At 45.1% G+C, this 25,400-nt stretch overlaps 1 protein-coding gene across 3 annotated transcripts; it reads left to right on the forward strand.

The window, feature by feature from the left end:
- ALDH8A1 (aldehyde dehydrogenase 8 family member A1) lies at positions 1-25,400 on the forward strand. 3 transcript variants are annotated; one of them, XM_058671008.1, is made up of 7 exons: positions 1-137; positions 2,255-2,402; positions 4,762-4,917; positions 8,448-8,597; positions 10,318-10,574; positions 17,266-17,427; positions 24,937-25,400. In XM_058671008.1, exons 1-7 carry the CDS (start codon positions 9-11, stop codon positions 25,387-25,389), a joined length of 1,455 nt encoding a protein of 484 aa, XP_058526991.1. In that variant the 5' UTR covers positions 1-8; the 3' UTR covers positions 25,390-25,400. The 3 variants fall into 3 exon arrangements, with proteins under 3 accessions (XP_058526991.1, XP_058526997.1, XP_058527005.1); XM_058671014.1 differs by lacking the exon at positions 17,266-17,427; XM_058671022.1 differs by lacking the exon at positions 8,448-8,597.

Consider the following 25,400-nt stretch of genomic DNA (forward strand, 5'->3'; position numbering starts at 1 on the left):
AGCCTAAGATGGATGTACCGCTGGTCTTGGAGAACTTCATCGGTGGCACATTTTCACCTTGCAAATCCTACATAGACTCTTATGATCCATCCACTGGAGAAGTGTACTGCCACGTACCCAACAGTGGGAAGGAAGAGGTGAGTGCATCCAGGGAAAACCTAATTCAATGTTTAAAATACAGGAAAAAGGTGGGTACATTAATTTCGTCAAGGCAAAGGGGCAGGAGGAAGGTCTGGAATTGTTGAACATCAGCAGGCAGAGATGGCAATTTTCAGAAAGTTCACCGGGCAGCTGCATATAGGTGGTAGTTCAGCTTTGGGTGACTCTGCTCGGATCAAAGTCCTTTTTGTGATCGCCCCAGTCTGGGTATGCAGTGGTTTTTTTTTTTTTTTTTTTCCTGCTACTAATTCTCAGACATTCTCTGATAGGTATTTAGTACAAAATATTACCAAGAACTTCTTAAATTTACTACTATATCCACAAATTTCTAAAAAGTGTGTCACTTGTCTAGAACAGAGAAAAAAAGAAAACCCTAGGGCTTTATTTTACATTGTTCTCTAACAATTCCTCATGTCTTTAAAATATTTAGTTAAATAAAATCAATCATTTGAATGACGAAACCCAAATCAAATTCTCATACTTTGAGATTTAGGGTTAATAACTATTTTTCATACCCAAAGTGCTGATGGCACATGCAGTAGCTTTTTTTTTTTAAGCAATGGAGAATTAATTTTATTTGGGGAATTTCATCACTATTTGAAATACGTTTGATTAGTTCTGAGAATGTTAATGTATCTAGTATAGTAAACACAGCTAATGTAGGTATTATCATCTGATGTCTACCAGATAAAATTTATTCTTTTTAAGGCACAAAGAACAGAATTATTTAAAATGGAATTGTAGTCATCATACATAAATATAGATTATAAACAAAGTTTTCTTATGAGGAGTGACTTATTCTATATTATTAATATTTCAAGCCTGTCTTGCATGTCAAAACCTTTAGACCTTAGTGGATTCGAGTTCACAAATGTTGCCTAATTCGTCAGTTAAACTACAACCAGCCATTTTCTTTGCCTCACATGATCGAAAATAGATGAGGAAAATCCAGTTTTGGGTGTTCTATTTCTGCTGTCCTACGAGTGTTTTCTGAGTTGAAGTTAGAAATGACAAGCACGGCAGAGTCAGCGGAAATCTTGTTTGCACCCCAGAACTTCCTGGATTCGTGTTCAGCCACAGTGACCCCTGGTGCCAGCAGAGACCGCTTGGTTTGGGCAGAGGTTGGCAGGGTGTGGGGGGGAGTGGGCAAGAATGTGGTGATGTCATCACAGGTGAGCTGGTGGGCTAGGGGATCACAAGGATTCAGGTTTGAATCCTGATTCTGTTGCTGTTGATCTGTGTGACCTCTGAGAAATCTTTGGAGCTTCGGGGGCCTCAGTTGTATCATCTGTAAAATGGACACAGCCACACTATCGCGTCAGAACTTTAGCAGGTGTTAGATCAGCAGATGCCTACAAGATATTCAACATGCTCTCTTGCATATTAAAAATAGACATTAAATATTGAACAGGATTGGTCATTTCCTATGGGTATGATAGTCCTAGAGTGTAATTCCACAGAGGACTTTAGCCTTTATCAAATATTTGCCTCTTACAATATTGAATGCATATACGTCAGGATCCAAACAGCTGTTTTTCCATGTATCTGACTGCCACATCCCAAGTACCATGACTGAAACAGGGTGCTGTTTTGGGTTTGGGGGTCTTAATTCCTTGTTAATTTAACAAATAAGCCAAGGTGGACAGGTGTGAGGTCCAGGGCCCTCATCAGGCCCTTTCCATAGTTTAAAGGGTCCCTATGTGGCGCTGGCAGCAGGCCAGGGCAGGAGCTGGGAACTTGAGTATCTCTGTGGCCTCTCCAACGAGGGAGGCTCCACCCTCCTGAGTTAAACAGATCTATTGCTCTGAATGCCGGGGTTGCATTAAGTTCCACCACCACCAGCTCTTCAGAGCATGCATTTAAGATTTAAGGGTGGGGAGAGGCCACCCCTAACCCCAGCACCTCTTTTGTCCCTTGTGTCCCCATGTGTGTCTTTTGATTTGGGTGGGGCAGGGGGCTCCGCTTTGGGCCATGGTGGGTAATTGAAATGAGACAGTAACAACGGTAGGTGTGTGGGGACCTGTGGCCTCCGGGAATCATCCAACCCTCCTGGCGGAAGGGCTGAAAGTGACTATCCACGGTCTGCTCCTCCAAGGTGGAGGCAGCGGTGGAGGCTGCCAGACAGGCCTTTCCAGACTGGGCAGCCCGAAGCCCCCAGGAGCGCGCTCAGGTCCTCAACAAGGTGGCGGATTTGCTGGAGCAGTCCCTGGAGGAGCTGGCCCAGGCGGAATCCAAAGACCAAGGTGAGAGCCGTGGGGGAGGATGAGTGGGTCTTACCTGTGACTTCCCTCTGGCCGACCCAGGCTTGGGCGCAGGCGTCTCTTGTTAGTAAATACTTACACAAACTCTGACACGTTTTGCACACACTGGCCATTCCTGATTTCGTCCCAGCTTCTCAGATGGGCTCTTGCCTCCCCCTCTGCCCCCTAAAATTTATTATTTATTTATCTTGTACAGACAAGAGTTACTGAAAGAGAAGCACACAGGTAGAGCCACCTTCCATCTGCTGATTCTCTCCCCACATGGCCACAACCACCTGGGCTGGGTCTGTCCGAACCTGGGAGCTGGAAGCTTCTTCTGGGTCTCCCACATGGGTGTACAGGTCCAAGCATTTCAGCCATCCTCTGCTGCTTTCCCAGGCCATAAGCAAAGCAGGGAACTGGATTGGAAATGAAGCAGATGGGACTGGCAGTGGGTTCCTATATGGAAAGCCAATACTGCAGACGGAGACTCAGCACGCCAGGCCACCGCACCGGTCCCTGCACTCTCACCTCCTTAGAACATTGGCTGTGTCTGAGGAGCCCCATGACTATTCCCACCACCCCATCAAGGCATGCCTCCTACGTGGGACTGCGTGGATGGGGAGAGCAGCACCACGGAAGGTCACTGAGGCCCCACGCTTGCACGCGGCTCACTCTGGCTTCACTGAGAGCAGAATTGTGGGACTGAAACCCAGAGCCAAAGGGCAGGGTCACACCCTGTGTGTTCAAGGAGAAGGGAGTGCAATGAGATGTGGCAAAGTTTGTGAGGAGTGCTGGAGCATGAGGCACCATGAGCCCAGCTCCCACCCACTGGCAACAGAGACTAGAGAGATAAAGAGCCAGTGACCGGGCTGGGGCTGGACCATGGTCAAGTCATGAGTCCTAAACTCGAGCTGCGTCTCCCATATGGGAGAGTAGCTGGGACCTGATGACTTGAATGATCACGTGCTGTGTCCCAGGGTGCACTTCAGTAGGTCGCTGGGAGTGGGGAATGGAACGGAGACTCAATTGCAGGCACTCCAGTATTGGACGGGCTTGTCCCCAGCGGCATCTTTTTTTTTTTTTTTTTTTTTAAAGATTTATTTATTTTGGGCCCAGCAGTGTGGCGTAGCAGCTAAAGTCCTCGCCTTGAATGCCCCGGGATCCCATATGGGCGCCGGTTCTAATCCCGGCAGCTCCACTTCCCATCCAACTCTCTGCTTGTGGCCTGGGAAGGCAGTCGAGGATGGCCCAAAGCCTTGGGACGCTGAACCCACATGGGAGACCTGGAGGAGGTTCCTGGTTCCCGGCTTCGGATCGGCGCGCACCGGCCATTGCGGCTCACTAGGAGGAGAGACAGAGAGGAAGATCTTCCTTCCGATGATTCACTCCCCAAGTGACTGCAACGGCCAGTGCTGCGCCCATCTGGAGCCAGGAGCCAGAAACCTCCTCCAGGTCTCCCACACGGGTGCAGGGTCCCAAAGCTTTGGGCTGTCCTTGACTGCTTTCCCAGGCCACAAGCAGGGAGCTGGATGGGAAGTGGGGCTGCAGGGATTAGAACCGGTGCCCGTATGGGATCCCGGCGCATCCAAAGCGAGGACTTTAGCCGCTATGCTGTTGCCGCCGGGCCCCTCAGCGGCATCTTACCTGCTGAACGCCCGGCCCTGGAAGGTTTTCTGAGGAGTCAGATGCTGGCCCGTCCCCAGTACAATTGCTTGGTTTTTGTTTTCATTCCTTTCTACACATCAAGAAAATGGAGTAAACATACTTGATCTCTCCTTGCAATCATTTGCAAGGAGAAGCCAGGAGGCTTACAGTTAGACGTGTGTGGGCTCCTACTATGTACGTGGGAATCCTGAGTGGAGACCCTGGCCCTTGGCTTGGCCCTAGCCCTGCCCTGGCTGGTGTGACCTCCTGGAGAGTCAGTTAGCTGATGGAAGATCTCTTCTTTCCATCTGGGGTCCCACCAGCCCTGGAAGAAAATATTTCGCCTGCAGGTGTTGTTGTAGGCAAAGGGCCCCTGCGTCACTGAGCTGCCTCTGCCTTCCTTGGAGGAGTAGCTTTTTTCTCTCTCTCTTCCCAGGAGCACTGGGTGGGCAAGCTGAGGCAGGAGCATAGGGCATCCTGTCCCTGGGTCGTGGTCATCTCTCCCCAGAACTGCTGCGTGTCTGGAGGACATGTCATGCATCCTGCGTGTTTGTGAACGTGATTGGCGTGTGTGTGTGGTGGTGGGGGGGCAGCTCCCCCAGGCTGGCCTCGGGTATGCTGGGATATTTGTGGTTGAAACCAGGCAGGTGTTGTATCAGTGCCACCGCCATGTGAAATGCACTCACCATGCAATCTGGGGGCTTCCTTCTCACAGGGAAAACCGTAACTCTGGCAAGAACCATGGACATCCCACGGTCGGTGCAGAACTTCCGGTTCTTCGCATCCTCCATCCTGCACCACACGTCTGAGTGCACGGACATGGACCACGCGGGCTGCGTGCACTACACCGTGCGTACGCCCGTGGGCATCGGTAGGTGCCGTCCCTGGCCAGCCTGCAGCACCGCAGGCAGAGTCAAGCGGCGAAAATGCTGTGCACTGGAGCTCACCGAGCCGACCCAGCAAAGGAGGGAGCGGGTTTGATGGGTTTCCGCAAGGGTTTCTGGCAGTCTCAAACATCTACGCTGTGTGTCCAATTCCCTATTCACACTTAGAGTGTTATTTTGGAAAAATCATGCGAGGAACAAATTCATATTCCAGGACTTTTTCCTATCTATGAAGCTGCTTCAAAAAATTCCTGGAAAGGTGAAATCAGCATATAAACTTATTTGGTATTCCAGATGTTGACATCCATTGTATGTGTTTTCCGTGAATTTTTTGAAGACTCTTTGTTTTCACAGGTTTCAGAATTTTGGACACTAAATTGAACGTATCTGCTAATTCTGTTTTCCACATACTTTTGGAAGTACTCTTTTTTTTTTTAAGATGTGTTAATTATTTATTTATTGCAAGTTTATTTGCTTTTATTGGAAAGGCAGATTTACAGAGAGGAGAGACAAAGAGAAACACATCCTTCCCCAGGCTCACTCCCCAGATGGCTGCAACGGCTGGAGCTGAGGCAACTCGAAGACAGGAGCCAGGAGCTTGCTTTGGTTCTCCTATGCAGGTGCATGGTCCCAAGGTTTTGGCCCATCTTCAGCTGCTTTCCCATACCACAAGCAGGGAGCTGAAAGGGAAGTGCAGCAACCGGGACACGAACTGGCACTCACATGGAATCCCGACACTTGTAAGGAAAGGATTTAGCCATTGAGCAGTTGTACCAGGTGTCAGACTCTTCTAAAATTAAAAAATGATGTTTCCCAAGAAATTAGGGGTGGATTGTAGACTTATGTAGTTAAGGCACTTCTGTGTGTTTCATATAAGAGAAGCTGATATAGTATTTTTAATCGTAGTTTTATGTGTTAATATGAACTAAATAAGTTAGTAAATATAGAGCCTTAGAATAACGCTAGGCACGTGGCCTTTACTCATCTCTGAACATAAAAATATATGTAGTGGCTACAACTGTCCACTAGGTGTCACTGTCTGCCGCAAGAAAAAACAATCTGTATTACTAGTTAATGCCTTTGAAAGGAACTAAGTCAAAAGGAAAGAAAAAGAGACCTTTTATTACTTTGAGGGAAATCATGCTTTCAAGACATTATGGAAAGTTCTAACTAATGTCTAAAAAATATGCTAATGTGTTATATTGCAAAAATACTCTAGTTTCCCCTAAAGAACAGATTTTTCTGGGAAATTTAATGTTCCAAATTGTTTCCTTTTTTATTTAAAAAAATTATTTTTTATTTTAAAGAAGGATCAAGAGTGAGCGACAGCAAGAGAGAAATACCTTCCATCCACTAGTTCACTCCCCAAATGGATGCAATGGCCAGAGCTAGACCTATCTGACATCAGGAACCAGGAGCCTTCCTTGGATCCCCTTGGGGTGCAGCGGAAGTACTTGGAATGCCCGGGCTCAAGGCCTTGGGCCGTCCTCTGCTGCCCTCCCAGGCACATTAGCAGGATCGGAAGTGGAGCAGCTGGGTCCTGAAGTGGTGTCCATGTGTGCTGGCGCAGCAGGGTTTACCTGCCATAGGCAGTGCCCACCCTTTAGTGTTCTTTGACAGTGCACACTTGGAGGGCAGAACCTAAAACAGAGCCAATCAGTTTCCTGCTTAGGGCAGATTTCGTCTGTGTGTTTTGGGATTGGAGACCCAGCCGGTTTCAGTTGCAGGGAGCCCCATTCTAGATGCAGGCAGCATTACTTGTGCAGCAAATTTGACAGGTGACATTACAGATAGGAACCTAAGGAGTGTTACTATCTGAAAATCTTCTGCGGCTGGACATGGTGGTGCAGTGAGTTAAGCCATCACTTGGGATACTCCCATGATGTCTCTACGTGTTTGGGATTGAATTCTGTTTCTGCTTCCAATCCAGCTTCTTGCTAATGCACCCACATTATCTTTATAGAACATTTCAATGGGACAGGTGTTGTAGCACAGTGTGTTAAACTCCCCTCTGGGATGCCCACTCCCTGTATTGGAGGGCTGGGACCAAATGCCATCTCTGCCTTCCTACAGATGCAGGCAGAAAGATGACAGGCAGCAAATGATGGCTCGAGTCCTTGGACTCCTGTCATCCAGGTGAGAGACCAGACGGAGTTCCAGGCTTCTGGCTGAATTATCACCATTTGGGGAGTGAATCAGTAGATGAAAGATCTTTCTCTCTCACTGTGTGTTTCAAATGGATAAAAATATATTAAAATCTTTGAAAAAAGAGAACTTCAGAATAGTCAAGGTGAACTGCACAGCCTGGGATCGAAGCTCATTGGCCTTGTGGCTGGGACAGCCCCACAGGGACGCTCAGAAAATCTTTTCTCCTGTTTCACAAACAACTTCTTAAAGCTTGAAATGTTACGTCTCAGTCCGCAGAAGGTTGGAGGCAGATGTAGGGAGCTTGCAGAAGGAGCAGCAACTGGGCAGCTTCACAAATTCCCGGCGTACACTGTTTTCTAAAAAGCAGCACTTGGTGAAGCAATCTCAATGTGCATCATTCAGAAACTGATGGCTGGCAGCCTTTTAGTCCTGAAGCTTCGTGTTTATCATAGCGAGCCACCCAAAAGCGAATAAATTGTGTTGATTTGACTGCCATCTGGATATGTTTTAAATGTTCTGTTTTGTGCAGAGGCAGAGACAGCTGTTAGATGGAGAGAAGGGGCTTTCCCCCCTTTAGCTGACCACCGGCCCCTCCCTACTGATGCTCTTAGTGGCCAAGGATGGTCCCGGCTGAAACCAGAAGCAGGAGCTCAATCATGGCCCCCCAGTGAAGGTGGTAGGGACCCCCCAAATTGATCTCTCTTCTGCTACCTCCCAGGGTGGGCATTAGCAGGAAGTTGGGATTAAAAATAAAAGGGAAGGGAGGCTGGCTGGTACATGGCTTAACAGGCTAATCCTCACCCTGCATGCATGGGGATCCATATGGATTCTGGTTTGTGTCCTGGCTGCTCCACTTCCCATTCAGCTGCCTGCTTGTGGTAAGGAAAAGGAGTGGAATGACCCAGTCTTGGGACCCTGCACTCACGTGGGAGACCCAGAAAGAAGTTTCTGGCTCTTGGCTTTGGATTGGCTCAGCTCTGACCACTTGGGGAATGAACCAGCAGATGGAAGATCTTCCTCTTTCTGTCTCTCCATCTCTCTGTAAATCTACCTTCCTAATAAAAAGAGATAAACATCTTTAAAAAAGAAAGAAATAGAGAAAACAAGGGTAGACCTCAGACCCTGGTCTGATCTGGTGTAAGGGGATCTTAGATGGTATGTTAACCCCTATACCCAAGACTCTCCCCATTTGTAATGGTTTGTACAAATTGCCTGCAAATAAGCAAGGTTTGTGGAGAGGAGGGAGGTAGTTTGGAAGAACAGCTGACATTTTGGGCTACTTGAAAGTTGTCTGCATTAGCAGTTGGGTAGCCTGCTTGCTCTGTGGAGCGTGTCCTCCTGTGCAACGCTGTGTCTGTTCACCTCCCAGCCGGCCTCATCAGTCCTTGGAATTTGCCACTCTACCTGCTGACCTGGAAGCTGGCCCCGGCCCTGGCTGCCGGGAACGCTGTGATAGCCAAGCCCAGTGAGCTGACTTCAGTGACTGCCTGGATGCTGTGCAAACTCTTGAACAAAGCAGGTGACGATGTGTGGTGCCTTGGAGGGAGGCCCAGGGCTGGGGTAGAGTTGCAGCAAATAGAACCTTCTACTCAGTGGTAAAATGGCTTCCAGGGACGTCCTTACTTGCTTGATCTATTCTTGATCGCTTTCACTTACAGCATTCTTGCCCACGTCTTCCCTTCTGTGCCACGTGGCTCCAGGCCCCCGGAGTCCACTGGCAATACAGTTAGAGAGCAGCAGGAGCATGGGATAAAAGGGTTTGGGTCCAACTAGGGATTGAGACCTGCACTTCTTGCCACCAACTCCTTGGGGTGCCCGGAATGGGGCGTCATGACTCCCTCAAGGTGTGTGGGTAAAACTTGTGGTTCTATGAGGAAGGCGTTGCAATCATAATGGGTCTGTAATGTGAAATTTTAATGTGTGCTTGAAAGTAGATTCTTAAAGAGGAGCTCTAAATCTGAAGGGGAGGGTTCTAAGGAGGAGGGCTAGCTGGCTCAAGACAAGGGCAGGGGCCCAGGATCAGGGACACAGTTACAAACGCTGACACACGGCAGAGTTTCTGATTCCACTGCAGGGCTAGCCTGCGGCAAGAGAGAATGAAGTGAGCTACCTCTGGAAAACCCAGCAGCTCTGCGGCTGCAACACGACTGTCCATGTCAAGTTGCTCTTTGCACACTGCTTCCAACTTCCCAAGTCCACAGACCAGTTCTCACGGGGGTGCTGTACGTCAAGCTTTACAATTTACTCATTGACTTAACATGCTTGTTGATTGTTTTTCAACCTCACTCTGCCTCAGTGTACCTGTAGGTAGAGGTGATGTGAGTATTGCTCATCTGACAGGGCTGTGAAGTCAGGAGAGCATGCAGGACTAATGGTGCTGGCTGGCCCATGGCAAGCTTCTCAATGAACGTGAGCCTTTAGCAGGGTTAGCTCTGTGTACAAAACTAGGCCTCAGTGTAAAGGATGCAATGAAGAACCAAACCCATGCACCATTCTGCCCTCACTGGCATCCCTTCTGGTGCTGGCCATGGTCAAGTATGTGCAGAAAACACAAATCAATGCACCGAGACACAGGTGAGGAGAGGCTTGTGGGGGGAAGATTAGGGGCTTCCATTTGTGGTTGAGTTTGGAACTTGGGAGGTGGCTTTAGAGTGCAGTGGTGTGATGCAACCCACGGGCTCAGGACTTCTATGTCAAAACTCACCTCCCTGGGAAGCCTTGTGCGGCTCCCGTGAGCCAGGTTAGTCAACCTGTTCTCCGTGGCTGTGCAGCCTTTACATACCCTCTGTCCCCTGTTTCATCCTGCATCATGATTTCTGGGTACCAGATTGAGGCAGGGCCCTGATGACCTTCTGATGTTGGCCTACCTGAGGTCATGTGTGCATCCGTAGTCCGCTAAGGCCCAGGGGCTCCTGTGGCATGAATGACCTAGAATGAGCAAGGCACTCAGAGAAATCCCACCTGGCGGAAGCTCTAGGCAGGGCTAACTTGGAAGTCGTGGCTGTTACGCTGGAGACAACAGTAGAAGTTCTGGGTTTTGTCAGCCCTCTCAGAAGCTCTGCTGGCCCCCGTACCTACCCAGGCCCCCGTGCCTAACCAGGCCCCCATAACCACCCTGACCCCCATACCCACCCCAGCCCTGCGCTGGGACTGAATCCCTTCTTGGAGTAGCCCTACTTGGCCTGAAGGCCTCAGCACAGTGGGAGGGAAGTGATGGCACTAATCCTGTTTCCCTGCAGGCGTTCCACCAGGTGTGGTCAATATCGTGTTTGGAACAGGGCCCAGGGTAGGTGAGGCTTTAGTGTCCCACCCAGAGGTGCCCGTGATCTCCTTCACCGGGAGCCAGCCCACAGCCGAGCGCATTACCCAGCTGAGTGCTCCCCACTGCAAGAAGCTCTCGCTGGAGCTAGGAGGCAAGAATCCTGCTGTCATCTTTGAGGACGCCAACCTGGAGCAGTGCATTCCAGAAACCATCAGGTCCAGCTTTGTCAACCAGGTGGGTCTTCCGGGGGCTGCCCTCTCCATGCGGTCCTAACAAGGCGGATGGATGTCATCACAGGCTAAAGTCCAGGAATGACACACGCTCTCCAGCACCGGTTCAGTTGCCGGAGGACCAGGACCTCGTGTCCTTCTGTTGACAATCTGTTCCACCTCAGTGACTGTCAGTGAGCTCATTCGTTCCAAGCTTCTCTTGAACAACTCCTCTGGAGTTCACACCTTTAAACAGGTGCCAGACCTGCTCAGTACTTCTTATTCCTTTATTCACGTAATTGTCCCTGCTTTCCATCCTGATGTCTTATTTGTAGCAAACAATATTCTTCCAGTGCATTCACACCGAGACAGATCCACCCAAAATAACCCAGCACAGGTTTTTGAACTTGGAGTCAGTGATGGGCTTTAGGGCACCTGCTCAGACTTTCGAACATGTTTATCAGGCTCTGTGGTTTTAGCCGATTCTTCAAGGCCACAGGCACTTGAAAGGTTAAGCCCACCGCACCAGATCAGTTAGGCAACCGCCTTATGAAGATGGGGTTCTGGGCTCACTTCTGTGCAGTATTTTTGGCACCCATGCCCAGATCGCTGCCTAGAATGAGATGGCTGTGTTTAAACTGTGGGTTACTGCTTTCTACTGGCTGTTTTTGTTTCAGCAGAGAATAAAACCTTAAATCAAGGAGTTAGAAGTCTAATAATAGGGAGAAACGGGTGTGAAATGAGATCAATTTGTACTTACCTGACTCGGGTAACATTCAATGTCATGTAACCCTCTGAATCTATAACTTAATTTTTTTTGGTCAATTGTTGCATTTTCATTTCATTTGAAAGGGAGAGTGAAAGTACATGTGAGAGAGGGAGAGAGATTTTCCCTCCACTGGTTCACTTCCTGAAAGCCTGAACAGCCAGGGCTGGGAGAGACAGGAGCCTGGGATGCACTCTGGTTCTCCCACGTGGTGGCAGGGATGTAATTACTTGAGTCTTCACCTGCTACAGCCCTGGTTCCCTATTAGCAGGAAGCTGGACTCGGAAGTGGCGGGGCCAGGACTCAAGCTAGCCACTCCAACATGGGAGGTGGACATCACGAATGCTAGCTTAACAGCTACACCAAATGCCTGCCTCTGGACTTGTCAAATCATATGGGCAATAATAATGCCTCCCAATAGGATTTTATGAATATAGAGTGAAAATAGAACTTCAATGGTTATTTTCACAATCATAACTGTAAGTATTTCTCTACGATAAAATTTAGAGAAAATGGTAGAAATAGAAAAGGTTTCTGGGGGTTGGCTTTGTGGGCACAGCAGGTTAAGCCACTGCTTGGGGGGATCGGCAGCCCATCATGGAGTGTCAGTTCAAGTCCTGCTGACCCTGCTTTCAATCCAGCTCCCTGCTGATGTGAAGGCAGTGGTTGATATTCTAAGCGCTTGGGCCTCTGCCAGCAGTGTGGAAGATCTAGCTTCCGCCTGAATCATCGTACCCATTTAGGTGTGAAACAGCAGGTGAAAGATTCTCTCTCTTTGTCTCTCCCTGTCCTTGTCTCAGCCCCTTAAACCAATAAGGAAAAAAGAAAATATTTCTGGATCAATAGATCAAACTTTTATATATATATATACACATATATATATATACACACATATATATATGTATATATATATATGTATATATATATATATATATATAGATAGATAGATAATTGAATCCTTAAACTAAACAGGCACCAAATGAACCATTTACCTGAGTGTTTTGTTAGCTTGGAGCAATCAGAGGAACACATTTCGTGGGCTGAGAAATGGAGATGAGAGGGAGGTGAATTCCGTGTTGAGGTCCGTGATGGCTGACCTGGGGTCTGGGCTGTGGACTTCTCAGACACTAGAATCATGCTAGGATGAAGTTTTCCCAGAGAACTCTCTAGAGATGAGGGTGGCGATGCTGACTTCAAATGTCAATGGAAAAGAGGCATGCACCAAATGAGTCGGCTGATTCAAGGCAGTAAATAGGTTTAAGGTGAAAAGAACAAAGCAGCTGTTTACTTAGTCGAGTCATGATTCCATATAATGAAAACTGCTTCCATGCTCAGGAATGTCTCTGTCCACTCTTAGGCATGTATCAATCCCAAACTTCAGCTGCTAGCCACAAAGTGGAAAAGCTGACCCCTTCCTGAAATAGGATGCAAAAAGCATCTTCACCAGCTTGGCGCATCATAGACACTCAATATATACTATCGTCCTTTTCTCATTTTCCCCAAGGACATTTTTCCAGGAATCTCAGGATCTCTCGTGCATTCTTGGCCTGAGTAATGGGAAATGGTAAAACTCGCAAGTTGCTTGCCCATGCCTTCCTTCCCTGTAGGGCACTTGTGCCAAAGAAACCTTCAGTGTTGACTATTTCCCAAGCAGGGCATACTGATGGCTCTAATAGCAATCCTGGTTGTGGAATTTATTTCAAAATTTTAGCTGTTTACTTTGGACAGTGAACCATTGTACAACACCCAAAACAATTAGAAGCTGTTTCCTACCATTATTGTGCATATTGTGAAGACCAAATACAGATACGATGAGGAGGTTATTCACCTGTTTATTTGTTTATTCTAGAGGCATAATGTTTTGACATGTCAAGAACCGTCGTTGTAAACTATTAATTATGTGCTGTATTCCATTGACTGTGATTGTTTTTCTTTTCTTTTTTTTTTTAATTTATTTTTTTTTATTATTTAACTTCATTAATTACATTGTATTATGTGACACAGTTACATAGATACTTGGGTTCTCCCACCCCTCCCCAAACCCTCCCACCATGGTGGATTCCTCCACCTTGTTGCATAACCACAGCTCAAGTTCAGTTGAGATTCCCCCATTGCAAGCATACACCAAACATAGAGTCCAGCATCTTATTGTCCAGTCAAGTTCAACGTCTTCTTAGGTATACCCTCTCTGGTCTGAAGACAGAGCCAGCAGAGTATTATCCCAGTCAATTGAAAGCTCCATCATACCATCAGCAAAAATTTACATCATTATGGAATTAAATGACATAGTAATGAGTAACCAACATGTTGAAAGTAAATGCGAGTTCCCAGCCACCTTCTGTGACCACCTCACCTATACTTCAATTTAGTTTATACACAACATATAACATTCAAAACATAACATGTTATACATAACATCATATCATCTTAAATTAAGGCAAACATGTGGTATTTAACCTTTTGGGATTGGCTCATTTCCCTTAGCATTATGGTTTCCAGTTTGGCCCATTTGGCCACAAAGAACTGCATTTTGTTTTTTTTAATAGCTGAGTAGTATTCCATGGAGTAGATGAACCATAGCTTTCTTATCCAATCCTCTGTTGATGGGCATTTTGGTTGCTTCCATGTTTTTGCAATTACTGATTGTGCTGCTATGAGCATAGGAGTGCATGTTGGTTTCTCATAAAACAATTGTTCTGGATATATTCCTAGGAGTGCTATTGCTGGATCATACGGTATGTTGAATTTGAGTTGTTTGAATATTCTCCATACTGATTTCCATAGAGGCTGCACCAGCCTGCAGCCCCACCAGCAGTGGAGTAGGGATCCCTTTTCCCCGCAACCTCGCCAACAAGTGTTGTTGGTGCTTTTATTCATGTGGGCCAGTCTTACTGGCGTTAGGTGGTACCTCATTGATGTTTTAATTTGGATTTCCCTTATTGCCAGGGAACTTGAGCATTTTTTCATATGTTTATTTGCCATTTGGGTTTGTTCCTTTGTGAAGTGTTTGCCCATTTCCCGTGCCCATTTCTTGAGTGGCTTGTTTGTTTTGACATTTTGGTTGTTTTGTAGCTCTTTGTATATTCTGGAGATCAGCCCTCTATCACCTATGTCGTGTGCAAAGATCTTCTCCCATTCTATGGGTTGCCTTTTTACTTTGTTGATTGCTTCTCTAGCTGTACAGAAGCTTCTTAGTTTGATGAGGTCCCAATTGTTTATTTTGGTCTCGATTTCTACTGCATTTGGAGTCTTTTTTAGGAAGTGAGGGCCTACCCCTAAGTGTTCCAGTGTGTTTCCAACATTTTCTTCCAAAAGTTTGAAGGTTTCTGGATGTAGGTTTAGATCTGTTATCCATTTAGATCTGATCTTAGTGTATGGTGAGAGATGTGGATCTATTTTTTTGTTTCTGCAGGCTATTAACCAGTTGTCCCAACAGCATTTATTGAACAGACCTTCCCATTTGCCTGGATTGTCGTTTGTCTTTTTGTCAAAGATTATTTGGCTGTATCTGTGTGGGTTTCCTTCTGGTGTTTTTATTCTGCTCCATTGATCTTCCTCTCTATCTTTGTGCCAGTACCACGCTGTTTTGATAACCACTGCCCTATAGTATGTCCAGAGGTCCGGAACTGTGATTCCCCCTGCTAACTTCCTGTTCTTCAGGATGGTTCTAGCTATCCGTGGTTTTTTGTGCTTCCAGATGAACTTTTGGATCATTGTTTCCAGTTCCATGAAGAATGTTTTGGGCAATTTGATTGGGATTGCGTTGAATGTATATATTGCTTTTGGCAGTATAGACATTTTAATGATATTGATTTTACCTATCCAGGAGCATGGGATGTTACTCCATCTTTTGAGGTCTTGTTCAATTTCTTTTTTAAGTAGTTTGTAGTTTTCTTCGAATAAGTCTCCTACATTTTTGGTTAGATTTATTCCCAGATATTTCATACTTTTCTCTGTTATTTTGAATGGTATCTTGCTGGTTAAGTCTTTTTCCATCTTGGGGCTGTTCGCATACACTATGGCTGTTGATTTTTGTTCATTAATTTTGTACCCTGCCACTCTACCAAACTCTCGTACAAGTTCTAACAGTCTCTGTATTGAGTCTCTTGGCTCTTCTACATAAAGAATCATATCATCTGCATATAGTGAGAGTTTGACTTCTTCGTTTCCCATTTGGATTCCTCTGATTTCTTTTTCTTGTCTTATGGCCTCAGCGAGTACCTCTAGGACTATGTTGAATAGTAGTGGAGAAAGTGGACATCCCTGTCTTGTTCCAGATCTCAGTAGGAAGGGTTCCAGCTTTTCTCCATTCAGTATGATGCTGGCGTTGGGTTTTTCATATATGGCTTTAATTATGTTGTGGATTTTTCCATCTATGCCTACCTTGGTTAGGGTTTTTAGTAGGAAGTGGTGTTGGATTTTGTCGAAAGCTTTTTCTGCATCTATTGATACTATCATGTGATTCTTGTTTTTCAGTTTTTGGATGTAGTGTATCACATTTATGGATTTGCGAATGTTGAACCATCCCTGCATTCCAGGGATGAATCCTACTGTGATTGTTTTTCATTCACAAGCTTGTTGAGAGGACCTCTCAAATGAATACTCAGCATCTCTGCTTTCTCTTCCTGGATCCATGTGTCCTTCGAGGAGACACAGTCACCATCTGCTCTAGGGCTTAGGCCGAACTTCTGAGGTTCATCCTTGTTCTTGCTTTCCCTAACCCCCACGTCTCAATCTTCCATAGGCCTGCCTGCTCTGTTTTTAACGTGAATTCCAAACACTCTCTCTTCTCCAGTGCATCTGTGTCATTTGGGGGGCACTGTAAGAACTTAACTTGGCAGATTCCATCACCATTTACCGCATTGGTGTCTCCCCTGCTTTCATTTATCTGGGTTTCCAGAATATTCTCTCAATTCTCTCCTCTGTCCCCATGCTCATTTATTTCTATTTTATTTCCCTCACAGAGTGATCCATTATTTGAAATATAAGATTTATTTATTTCCTTGGAAAGCAGATTTACAGAGAGAAGGACAGACACAGAGAAATCTCTCATCTGCTGGCTCACTCCCCAAATGGCCACAATTGCAGGAACTGAGCCAGTACAAAACCTGGTGCCAGGAGCTTCTTCCAGATTTCTCATAAGGATGCAGGGACCCACAGATCTGAGTCATCTTCCACTGCTTTCTCAGGTCCATTATCAGGGAGCTGGATCAGAAGTGGAACAGATAGGATCCGCAGTGGCACCCATGTAGAATGCTGGCACTACAGGCAGTGGCTTAATCCATTATATCACAGTGCCAGCCCCAGAACGATTTCTTTTAAAAACCAAATGCAATCATATCCCTCTGTTACTTCAATCCTTCTATGATCTTTTCATGTCTTGAAGATTAAAATATAAGCTCCTCATGAGCCCACGAAGTTCACAACCTCATGATGTTGCCCACCTTCTAACCTCCTCTCCTACCAGTTCCTGTCCTTGCCTCCACTCCCATCCTCAGCCTGGCCACCTCGTTGTCTGTCCTGACACACACCATGCTTATTCCTACAGCAGGTCCTCCCTACTCACAGCCAGAATTTCTTTCTTCAGATCTCTGTTCCTTCACATCAATCAAGAGTCCCCTCTATGATTGCCTCTTGGCAGGTGGCTTCCATGACTGCCATTAGTCAAACAGTTGCTGTCACATCAGCTTATACTTCCATCTTGTGCCTGATTCCACCTTACAGCTTTGAAAACCATGTGAAGTTATATTTATTGACCATCTTCACTGGAACTTTTATTGTCTTCCCCGCAAGACTGTGTTTTCCCTATGACAATGAATTTGCTCTGTTCCCACTGGGTCCCCTTGTTCCATCCAGTTCTTTATCCATGGCAGATTCCCCAAAATTCCAAGGTGAGTGATCCATGAGATTGAATGTGCTCAATTCTAGCCATTGTCCTCATTCCTGCCAGGGTGAAGTCTGTCTCTGCACCAGCAGGATCTTTGTCCAGAGGAGCATCTACAATGAATTTCTAAGAAGATTTGTAGAAGCTGCCAGAAGATGGAAAGTTGGCATTCCCTCTGATCCATCGGCGAAAATGGGTGCTCTGATAAGTAAAGCACATTTGGAGAAGGCAAGTAAACCTCTATGAATTTCAGAGGGAGTTTTCATTCAGCAAGCAGCTCAGGGAAAGTACCACTGTTCAATACTAGCATAGCTTTGAAAAATTATGACTTCAGGAAATTGTTTCTGTACATGGGTATGAACAGTTTAGGTATGAATGTACAAGTGTAGCTCATGTTCATGTAGCTGACAAATGAAGTTAACAAACTTAAGAAGAGGACTTGGAGGTAGCACCAATGCACTGGAGAGAGCCAGAACAGCCAGGAAGAATGGTATGACTCAAAAGTTGCAGAGAATTTCATGGGGAAGTTCTTCTCTGGTTTCTAATAGATGGGATTTCACAAAAATCAGCATAGACAATACAAATTACATCATCCATAGCCAATGGGGTATCCAGTAGTGGCCCATCTGGGAGTAAACATTCATGGTCTGTCAGGGATTTATGGAACTAATATCTTTAGGGATCATTTTTATTTACTACCAGATGTGACTCCCAAAAGAAGCCTCAACATTTGTCATTAGAAGAACTTTGTGTTTAACTGAGAGAACTAAGGCCTACCAAGGAGAATGCTGGGATTTGAATGATTTGTGTCCCCCTCAACTCATGCAGGATTTTAACCACTAAATGTGTATGCTTATAGTATTTGAAGTGTGGAAACATAATTACACAGGTGTTTAGAGTGAAGACTTTGGAAGTGATTAGATTAGATTAAGTCCTTGTGACTGGAGACTCCATGACTTAATCCTGTTGGCTTTATAAGAATGGACAGGGGGAGAGATCACACATAAATCATTTAGTTTCTTCTCAGCGTATCAAAATGCCTGGAAAAGGTACTAATTAAAGAAGGAAGATTATTGTGGCTCACAGCTTTAGAGTTGCACAGTTGAAGACTGAATAGGTCCTTTAGATTCAGTGTCTGGTGAGATCAGTGGAAGGTAAGCAGAGAATGTGTGCAGAGAGATATCAGAATGTGTGCAAGGTCAACCAGAAGGAATAGGCATAGCAGCTGGGCTCACCTCGGGCTTTTACAGCTAATGCTCTGCAAGCAGCACCTTCTGAAGGCCTGTCCCAGGGACACACGGACTTCCCTCTGGAACAACCTCTCAGACACCATAATTGAATTGAGTTTCCATTTTCTTCATTTTATAAACTTAGGACTTTCAAAATTCATCATCTGCATGAGAATGGGAGTTGTCTTCTATTCAAACGATGGCATTTTGCCCCTGGCTCCCCAAAAGTCCCACTCTTCTTACGTAATTTCAAAAATCTCATCTGATACTCAAGGTAAATTCTTCCAGTTACGAGTCTTTAAAAATCTGAGTGGTAGCCTTCCAAGACACAATTGTGAGATAGTCATAGGGCACACATATCTACTTCACAAGGGAGTAACAGATCAATAAAAGGATTTCCTAAGGCAAGACCAGACACTAGAAGTGCATCCTGGGTACAGTGTGGCATGGGCAGCCCTTCCCATGCACTATAGCAGGTGACAGCCAAAGTTTCAGATCTCACTGAAGGCTGAGTTCATGTCATTGCAGCTCCACTTGGCATTGCAATGTAGGGACTCTTTGAGGCAGCTCTGATATCACATTTCTGCTTGGCATTGCCCTAGTGAAAGTTCTCTGCAGTGGTCCACCCATGTGGCAAGTCTCTGCTTTGGCCCCCTGCACACAGACATCTATGTCTTTTCTGTGCAGGTGCACATTTCTGGCCACTCTGTCTTCCCTGGGTTTTCAACTAGTCTCCCTTCCCACACTTCCAACAGGCATCATCCCAGTAGGATCACCAGACAGGGACTCCAAGCTTGTCTGGCTGGCCTCTTCTGTCTTCCTTTGAAATCCTGGTGAGAGCCACCATGATGCCATAACTCTTGAAATATGTACACCTGCAAAACCAGCATTGTGTGGATAATGCTGAAGTCTGCTACCAACAGAAGTTGTATCTGAGTCTGCTTAAACAAGGCATGTGGTAGTCTTGGAGCTCTTATCCAGCAAGCCAGAACTTGCAACTGATCCTGGGCAAGCAACAAGTCTGGGCCTTTTTATCTGAAAGAAGTCTTCCTTGGAAGGTCTTTGAAACAAATGTGTTGTTTGAAACCTCTGAACCTACAGTGAGAGGGGCAGACTGGAAGATCTTTGAAATGCCTTCTATGCCTTGGTATAACATAGTTCAGTCACCAAAGGAATGCTCATTTCCATCTGAAAAATGACGTCTCATCAACCTGACATTTACTGTCCACCTTTCTAGACTGCTAATCCCTCATCAGAATTTCCAAAAATGCTCTGCTTATTGCATTTTAGGCTTTCTCTAGCCTGATCCAATCTCTTTCAAACTTTCCTGGTTCTAGTTTCCTCCATATTTTCAGGCATAGTTATAGCAACAGCTTTTCTTCTCAGTGCCAATTTTCTGTGTCAATTTTTCTGTTACTGTAACAAAATACCCACAAGGAGTTACTTATGCAGGAAGGAGGTTTATTTTGACTCACAGCTTTGAGGATTCACAGGCCAACATATGGCAGGCCCCATTTGTTTGGTGTCTCACGAGGCTCACAGGAGACAATGACGGAGTATGTGCTCATGCCTACCTCCTAATACCATAATTGGGCTGAGACTCTACCTTCTTTGTAACGTCAACCTATGACTTCAGGATTTACCTACCTGATTGGGGGAGACATAATTAATTAAAATCATAGCAACACAGAAAAGAGAAATACTATGCTGTTTGCCATTTGAACTTCCAGAACCATGAGCCAAAAGAAATCTCTCTTCTTTATAAGTTGTTTGCCTCAAGTATTTTGTTATAGTAATGAAAGCATGAATAGTAAAAAGAAAACTTCTCCATCAGTCAGTGAGTGAGGAAAAGAGCTTTTGCGTATGTTTATAGGAATGTCTGATACTGTATAATACAATGGCAGATGGATGATATTTAACTCTGGATTTTTAAAAATATTTATTTATTTTTTATTGGAAAGGCAGATATACAGAGAGGAGGAGAGACAGAGAGGAAGATCTTCCATCCAATGGTTCACTCCCCAAGTTACCACAACAGCCAGTGCTGCACCAATCTGAAGCCAGGGGCCAGGAGCTCTTCCAAGTCTCCCACATGGGTGCAGTGTCCCAAGGCTTTGAGCCGTCCTCGGCTGCTTTCCTAGGCCACAAGCAGGGAGCCGGATGGGGAGCAGGGCCACCTGGATTAGAACTGGCCACCATATGGGATCCTGGCGTGCAAGGAAAGGACCTTAACCACTATGCTATTGCACCGGGTCCTAACTCTGGATTCCACAACATTGTGAGGCATAGATGCATGTAGATCAGGAGAATGTAGCAGCTTGATGAAACTTCCTTATTCCTGCTAATTTAATAGTGAAATATAAAGCTTGGTAGAAGGAGAGGCGGTATTGGAGGCCGCAAAAACGGAGTTTGGATTATGTGTTAAGAAGTCAGCAGAGAGAAAGTCAATGATAGAAGAGATTAGCAGGTAGCTTGAGAGGCTCACTTGAGGCTATGGTCATTTGTGTAGAAGCTAACTAGCACAGCAGCTGGACATATACTGGTGTCTTGGCAGCTGCACCAGAATGTCCATGGCGACCCATAGTTGTGCATGTTTCTACCTTTGCAGAGTGAGGAGTCACCAAGTGCAAAGAAGCCCCTGTCCCTTCTCTCTTCTGGCTGCTCTGGGAACCAGGGTCACATGCTTGTTCATTCACTTGCAAATGGCAAATGGACATCAGCTGTAATTCTCTCCTGAGTGATACCTGGGAGGCAGGTAGGGGTGAAATGAAACTTATTGCCTCAGAAGACTCTTCCTGAAGGCTCAAGTGACAGTACAATTTCAGGCCCTCTTTACAGTCCAATCACTTTTCTGAGGCCCAGAGTTTCTCTGTATCAACCCAGCACTCAAGCTAGAATTTTCTTTTTCATGCACTGCCCTGGTAACTAAGTGACATACTCAGCAGATATACATCAGTGAAACAGTTCCAAATATTTCACTTTTCTCTATCAATGATTCGCTGTGTGTGTGTGTGAGTGTGTGTGTGTATCTGTGTGTTGAAAGAGAATTGATGCCATACATTAGCTCACATGGGTAACTATGGCTTTTCTTGCTACACTCTAAATATTTGCCCCTGCTGAGCAGCCTGAGGAAACCATGCCATTGACAGACTCAGTGGGTTCCAATACACGATAATTACCATGAGCTTTTATACAATATTTTAAAATATTGCCTTTGGTTGACCACAGGAATCCACTTATTATCTTTTTAAGTTTTGATGTCTATTAGACTTAAGTGGACCACCACTGGAAAATTAAATGTTTAATATGCTGATTGTATAGGTGGTGTGCTCCACGTATTTAAAAAAATGCAACACCAGTTAAGCTAAGACAGAATAGGTGGGAGTGATGTCAAACAATGCCATGATGCCAGCTCCTTTGATTTTCTTTTTACTTTCTGGAATTCTTCTCCATTAGGCATGCTGGAGAATCTGGCTATGAGCCTACCTGTCCGAGAATAGAGGCAGAGAGAATTCTGGAGTATTTACAGCGAAGCTGTAGGAAGCACAGAAATTCATAGGTCAGCCTCCAGTAGAGCAGGGCATCAGGCCGACCTAGGATATACCTGGACAGTTCCCTACCCAGTTCTTCAGATCAAAAAGAAAAATTGCTATATAGAGTGAGGGAAATCTCTGAAGTCTCTTAGCTAGTGTCGGACCATGAACTTCCTCTTCTTCCTCATTATAATGTTCTTTATCTATGGGGTATACATTCTCAGACCTCCAGTAGATGCTTGAGACTGGCTGATACTGAACTCTAAATACAACACCCTGATGTAGGAATAATCAGTCTAATACCTAATATGGCTACCCACTGATTAATGTGTGGATAGGGTACACAGCCTGAATTCACAGGACAAAAGATGAATCATGTCCCTGTTGATGTGGAGCAAGAGAGCACAAGGACTCATGATACTATTGAGAACGATGTATCATTTAAAACCTATGAGTTGGCTATTTCTGGAGTTTTCCACTTAAGGTGTGTTTAGACCTTGGTTGAACATGGGTAACTGAAATCATGGAGAGCAAAGTCACATATGTGGTGAATTACAATAGCACTGTCATCACCATCATCACCATCATTGAACAAAAATGACTGAGATTCGAAAAAGACTTACTGGGTTGGGTATTGGGTCTAACAATTGAGTTTCTGGCTAGGATACTTCCAGGCTGTATATACTTCCTGGGTTTGAGTCTCAAATCTACTTCAATTTCAACTTTCTGCTAAGGTTGCACTCTGGGAGGCAGCAGGTGGTAGCTCAAATGTGTGTGTCCCTGCCATCCACACAGGTGACCCACATTGAGTTCCGGTCCCCTGGCCTTAGCCTGGCCCATCCTCTCGCATTGTGGGCAACTTTTTACATGCAATATTTTGTAAGAACCCTCTGAATAAGTAACAGCATTAATCCTATTGTTCAGATAAGGAAACTCAAGCATAGACCATTTAAAAGGTGCCAGGCAGTAGGTGGAGGAACTGAGGTTCCTGCATGCATTAGTGCTCCCAAGTCTAGTTTTTTTAACTGCCATGCTGTAATTTTATGTCTAAATTTTCTAATAATAATTTCTTACATTTAATGCACAGTATCAGTTACAAGATTTTTTCCCTTCAAATTTTGTTGGAAATCTCAGTTCTTGGGCTGCTAGGTAGATAATACTGTATCATTGAGTCTGACTTCCTCTAGGAAATAAATTCACTTTAGTGTGATGTGCCTTATATATTAATATTTTGATATATTCACAGTGTGCAACCTGACACTTACCTTCCTCTAATATTTTCCCCAGAGCTGCTGAAATGTATCACATGCCCTTATCTGTAGCTTTGCTTTCTGTTGTTTCAGTTAACTATGCACAACCACAGTCTACAAACACTGAAGATATTTTAAGGAAGAGACTATATTCAAATTACTTATAATATGTCAATATCATTTTTCTATTTCATTATTAGTTGTTGCTGTTAACCTCTTACTATGCTTAATTTAGAAATCATGTTTAATCATAATGTAAGATTTGATATAAAGAGCATGGTATCTATAGGGTCCCATGCCACCTGTGGGTTTGGGCATCCACAGTTGTGTTGGCGTGCGTCCCTTGTAGATGTGGGGCGGGGGATCGCCATTGCATTTAGCTGGGATAGACTAAAGCAGGAGCGAGCCTTACACTGCTCTCCATCATCCACCCAAGTCCTGCAGCACTTCCCAGGTGTGCCTTAGGAGTCCTCCCCGGACTTCCCTTCCTACAGGGCACCCACTTTTAGAGTCCTTGGGTGGGTGGGTGATTTCACAAGGACCAAGAGAGTAAGGGAAAGAGAAGCATGGTGCTTTATAGCCACAAACTAGAATAGGGAAACTTCTGAAGCAGCTCTGAGGTTACTGTGGATACTGGGAGAGAAGGGGAGGGGAATACAAGTTGGTACCAAATGTTCTATTTTAAAAAAACCACAAAACTTTAACTTCATGGCTTAGTAAGAATCCTGTAAACTAGAAGGAAAATTAATGGAATGGCATTATGTAGCTTTTCCACGGCAAATGGGCACTATATTCACCATAGTGATACAGAGAAGTTCAATCTAATTCTGGGACAGAATGCTTGGAGAGAGGAAGGATAAGAAGAAATCTGAAACATCATTTCAAAATTGATCTTGCTTTGATTTCTCACTCAAATGTCGTTCTATAGTTTTAATGTTGAAGACTGCTTTTCCACTTTTATAATATCCTTTGGGATAGAATCATTGTGACTTCAACAAAATTTCTGTATGAGTACGTATACACATGCAAAATTATTACAGTGAATTATTTCTACAACCATTGTCATATCTGAGCCACTGGGTTAGCATATTATATGATTTGCTTTCCACTATCAGTAATTATATATTACCTAGAAATATTTTCAGAGTATAATCAGTAACAAGACTAGAAATTAAAAATGATTTGTTCTAGAAGTGCAAGTATGGAGGGGCTTTTTGGTCTTTAACTAAATCTAACACATTCGTTACTTTCTGTTTTCTGCAATGGATGTTGCCTCCTAAAATGGAGGAAAGATTCTTTTGGGTATTTAACTCCCAAGTTTCCCTGAGTGTTAATCCTAGCTTCATTGTTCATTAGCTCTGGAAACTATTTTCACCCTTTCTGAGACTCAATTATGTTATCAGCAAAGAGGGGGTAATGATAGATAAAAATAGCTAATAATTTTGGGAGAGAGTCAAGGGAGAATGTGTGAAAAGCCCTTTTCAGAGTGCCTGCCATTTAGACATTAATGACCTGGCCCTTCTGTGCAGCAGGGCTGAATGCGCACGTGATGGCTGGAGCAATTCTGAGTCCTGGCTTAGCAGCTGAGTGACGAGATAATGAACCTTAGATTTTGTAGCAATGACCTTACGTCCCTTTCTGATGACTAGAAAATTTTGAATTTTCTGCTGTGTTGTGTGATGCCAGATGGTGAAGTGGTGCTAATTTTGGTTCTCACCCACTCAGGTCAGAAGTTACATTAACAAAGCTCGTGCTGAAGGAGCTCAAATTCTCTGTGGTGAGGGTGTGGACACACTGAGCCTTCCCCTGAGAAACCAGGCAGGCTACTTCATGCTGCCCACTGTGATCACAGGCATCAAGGATGAATCCTGCTGCATGAAGGAAGAGATATTCGGTCCAGTGACGTGTGTTGTCCCCTTTGAGAGCGAAGAGGAAGTGATTCAAAGAGCCAACAGTGTTAAATATGGCCTAGCAGCCACGGTGTGGTCAAGAGACGTGGGACGCATCCACCGCGTGGCTAAGAGGCTGCAGGCTGGCTTGGTGTGGACCAACTGCTGGCTTATCAGAGAGCTGAACCTTCCCTTTGGGGGGATGAAGAGTTCTGGGGTGGGGAGAGAAGGAGCCAAGGACTCCTACGAATTCTTCACTGAAATCAAAACCATCACGGTCAAGCACTGATGGATTGTTCC

The sequence above is a fragment of the Ochotona princeps genome, chromosome 1 (assembly GCF_030435755.1).
Source record: "Ochotona princeps isolate mOchPri1 chromosome 1, mOchPri1.hap1, whole genome shotgun sequence".
NCBI lineage: Eukaryota > Metazoa > Chordata > Mammalia > Lagomorpha > Ochotonidae > Ochotona > Ochotona princeps.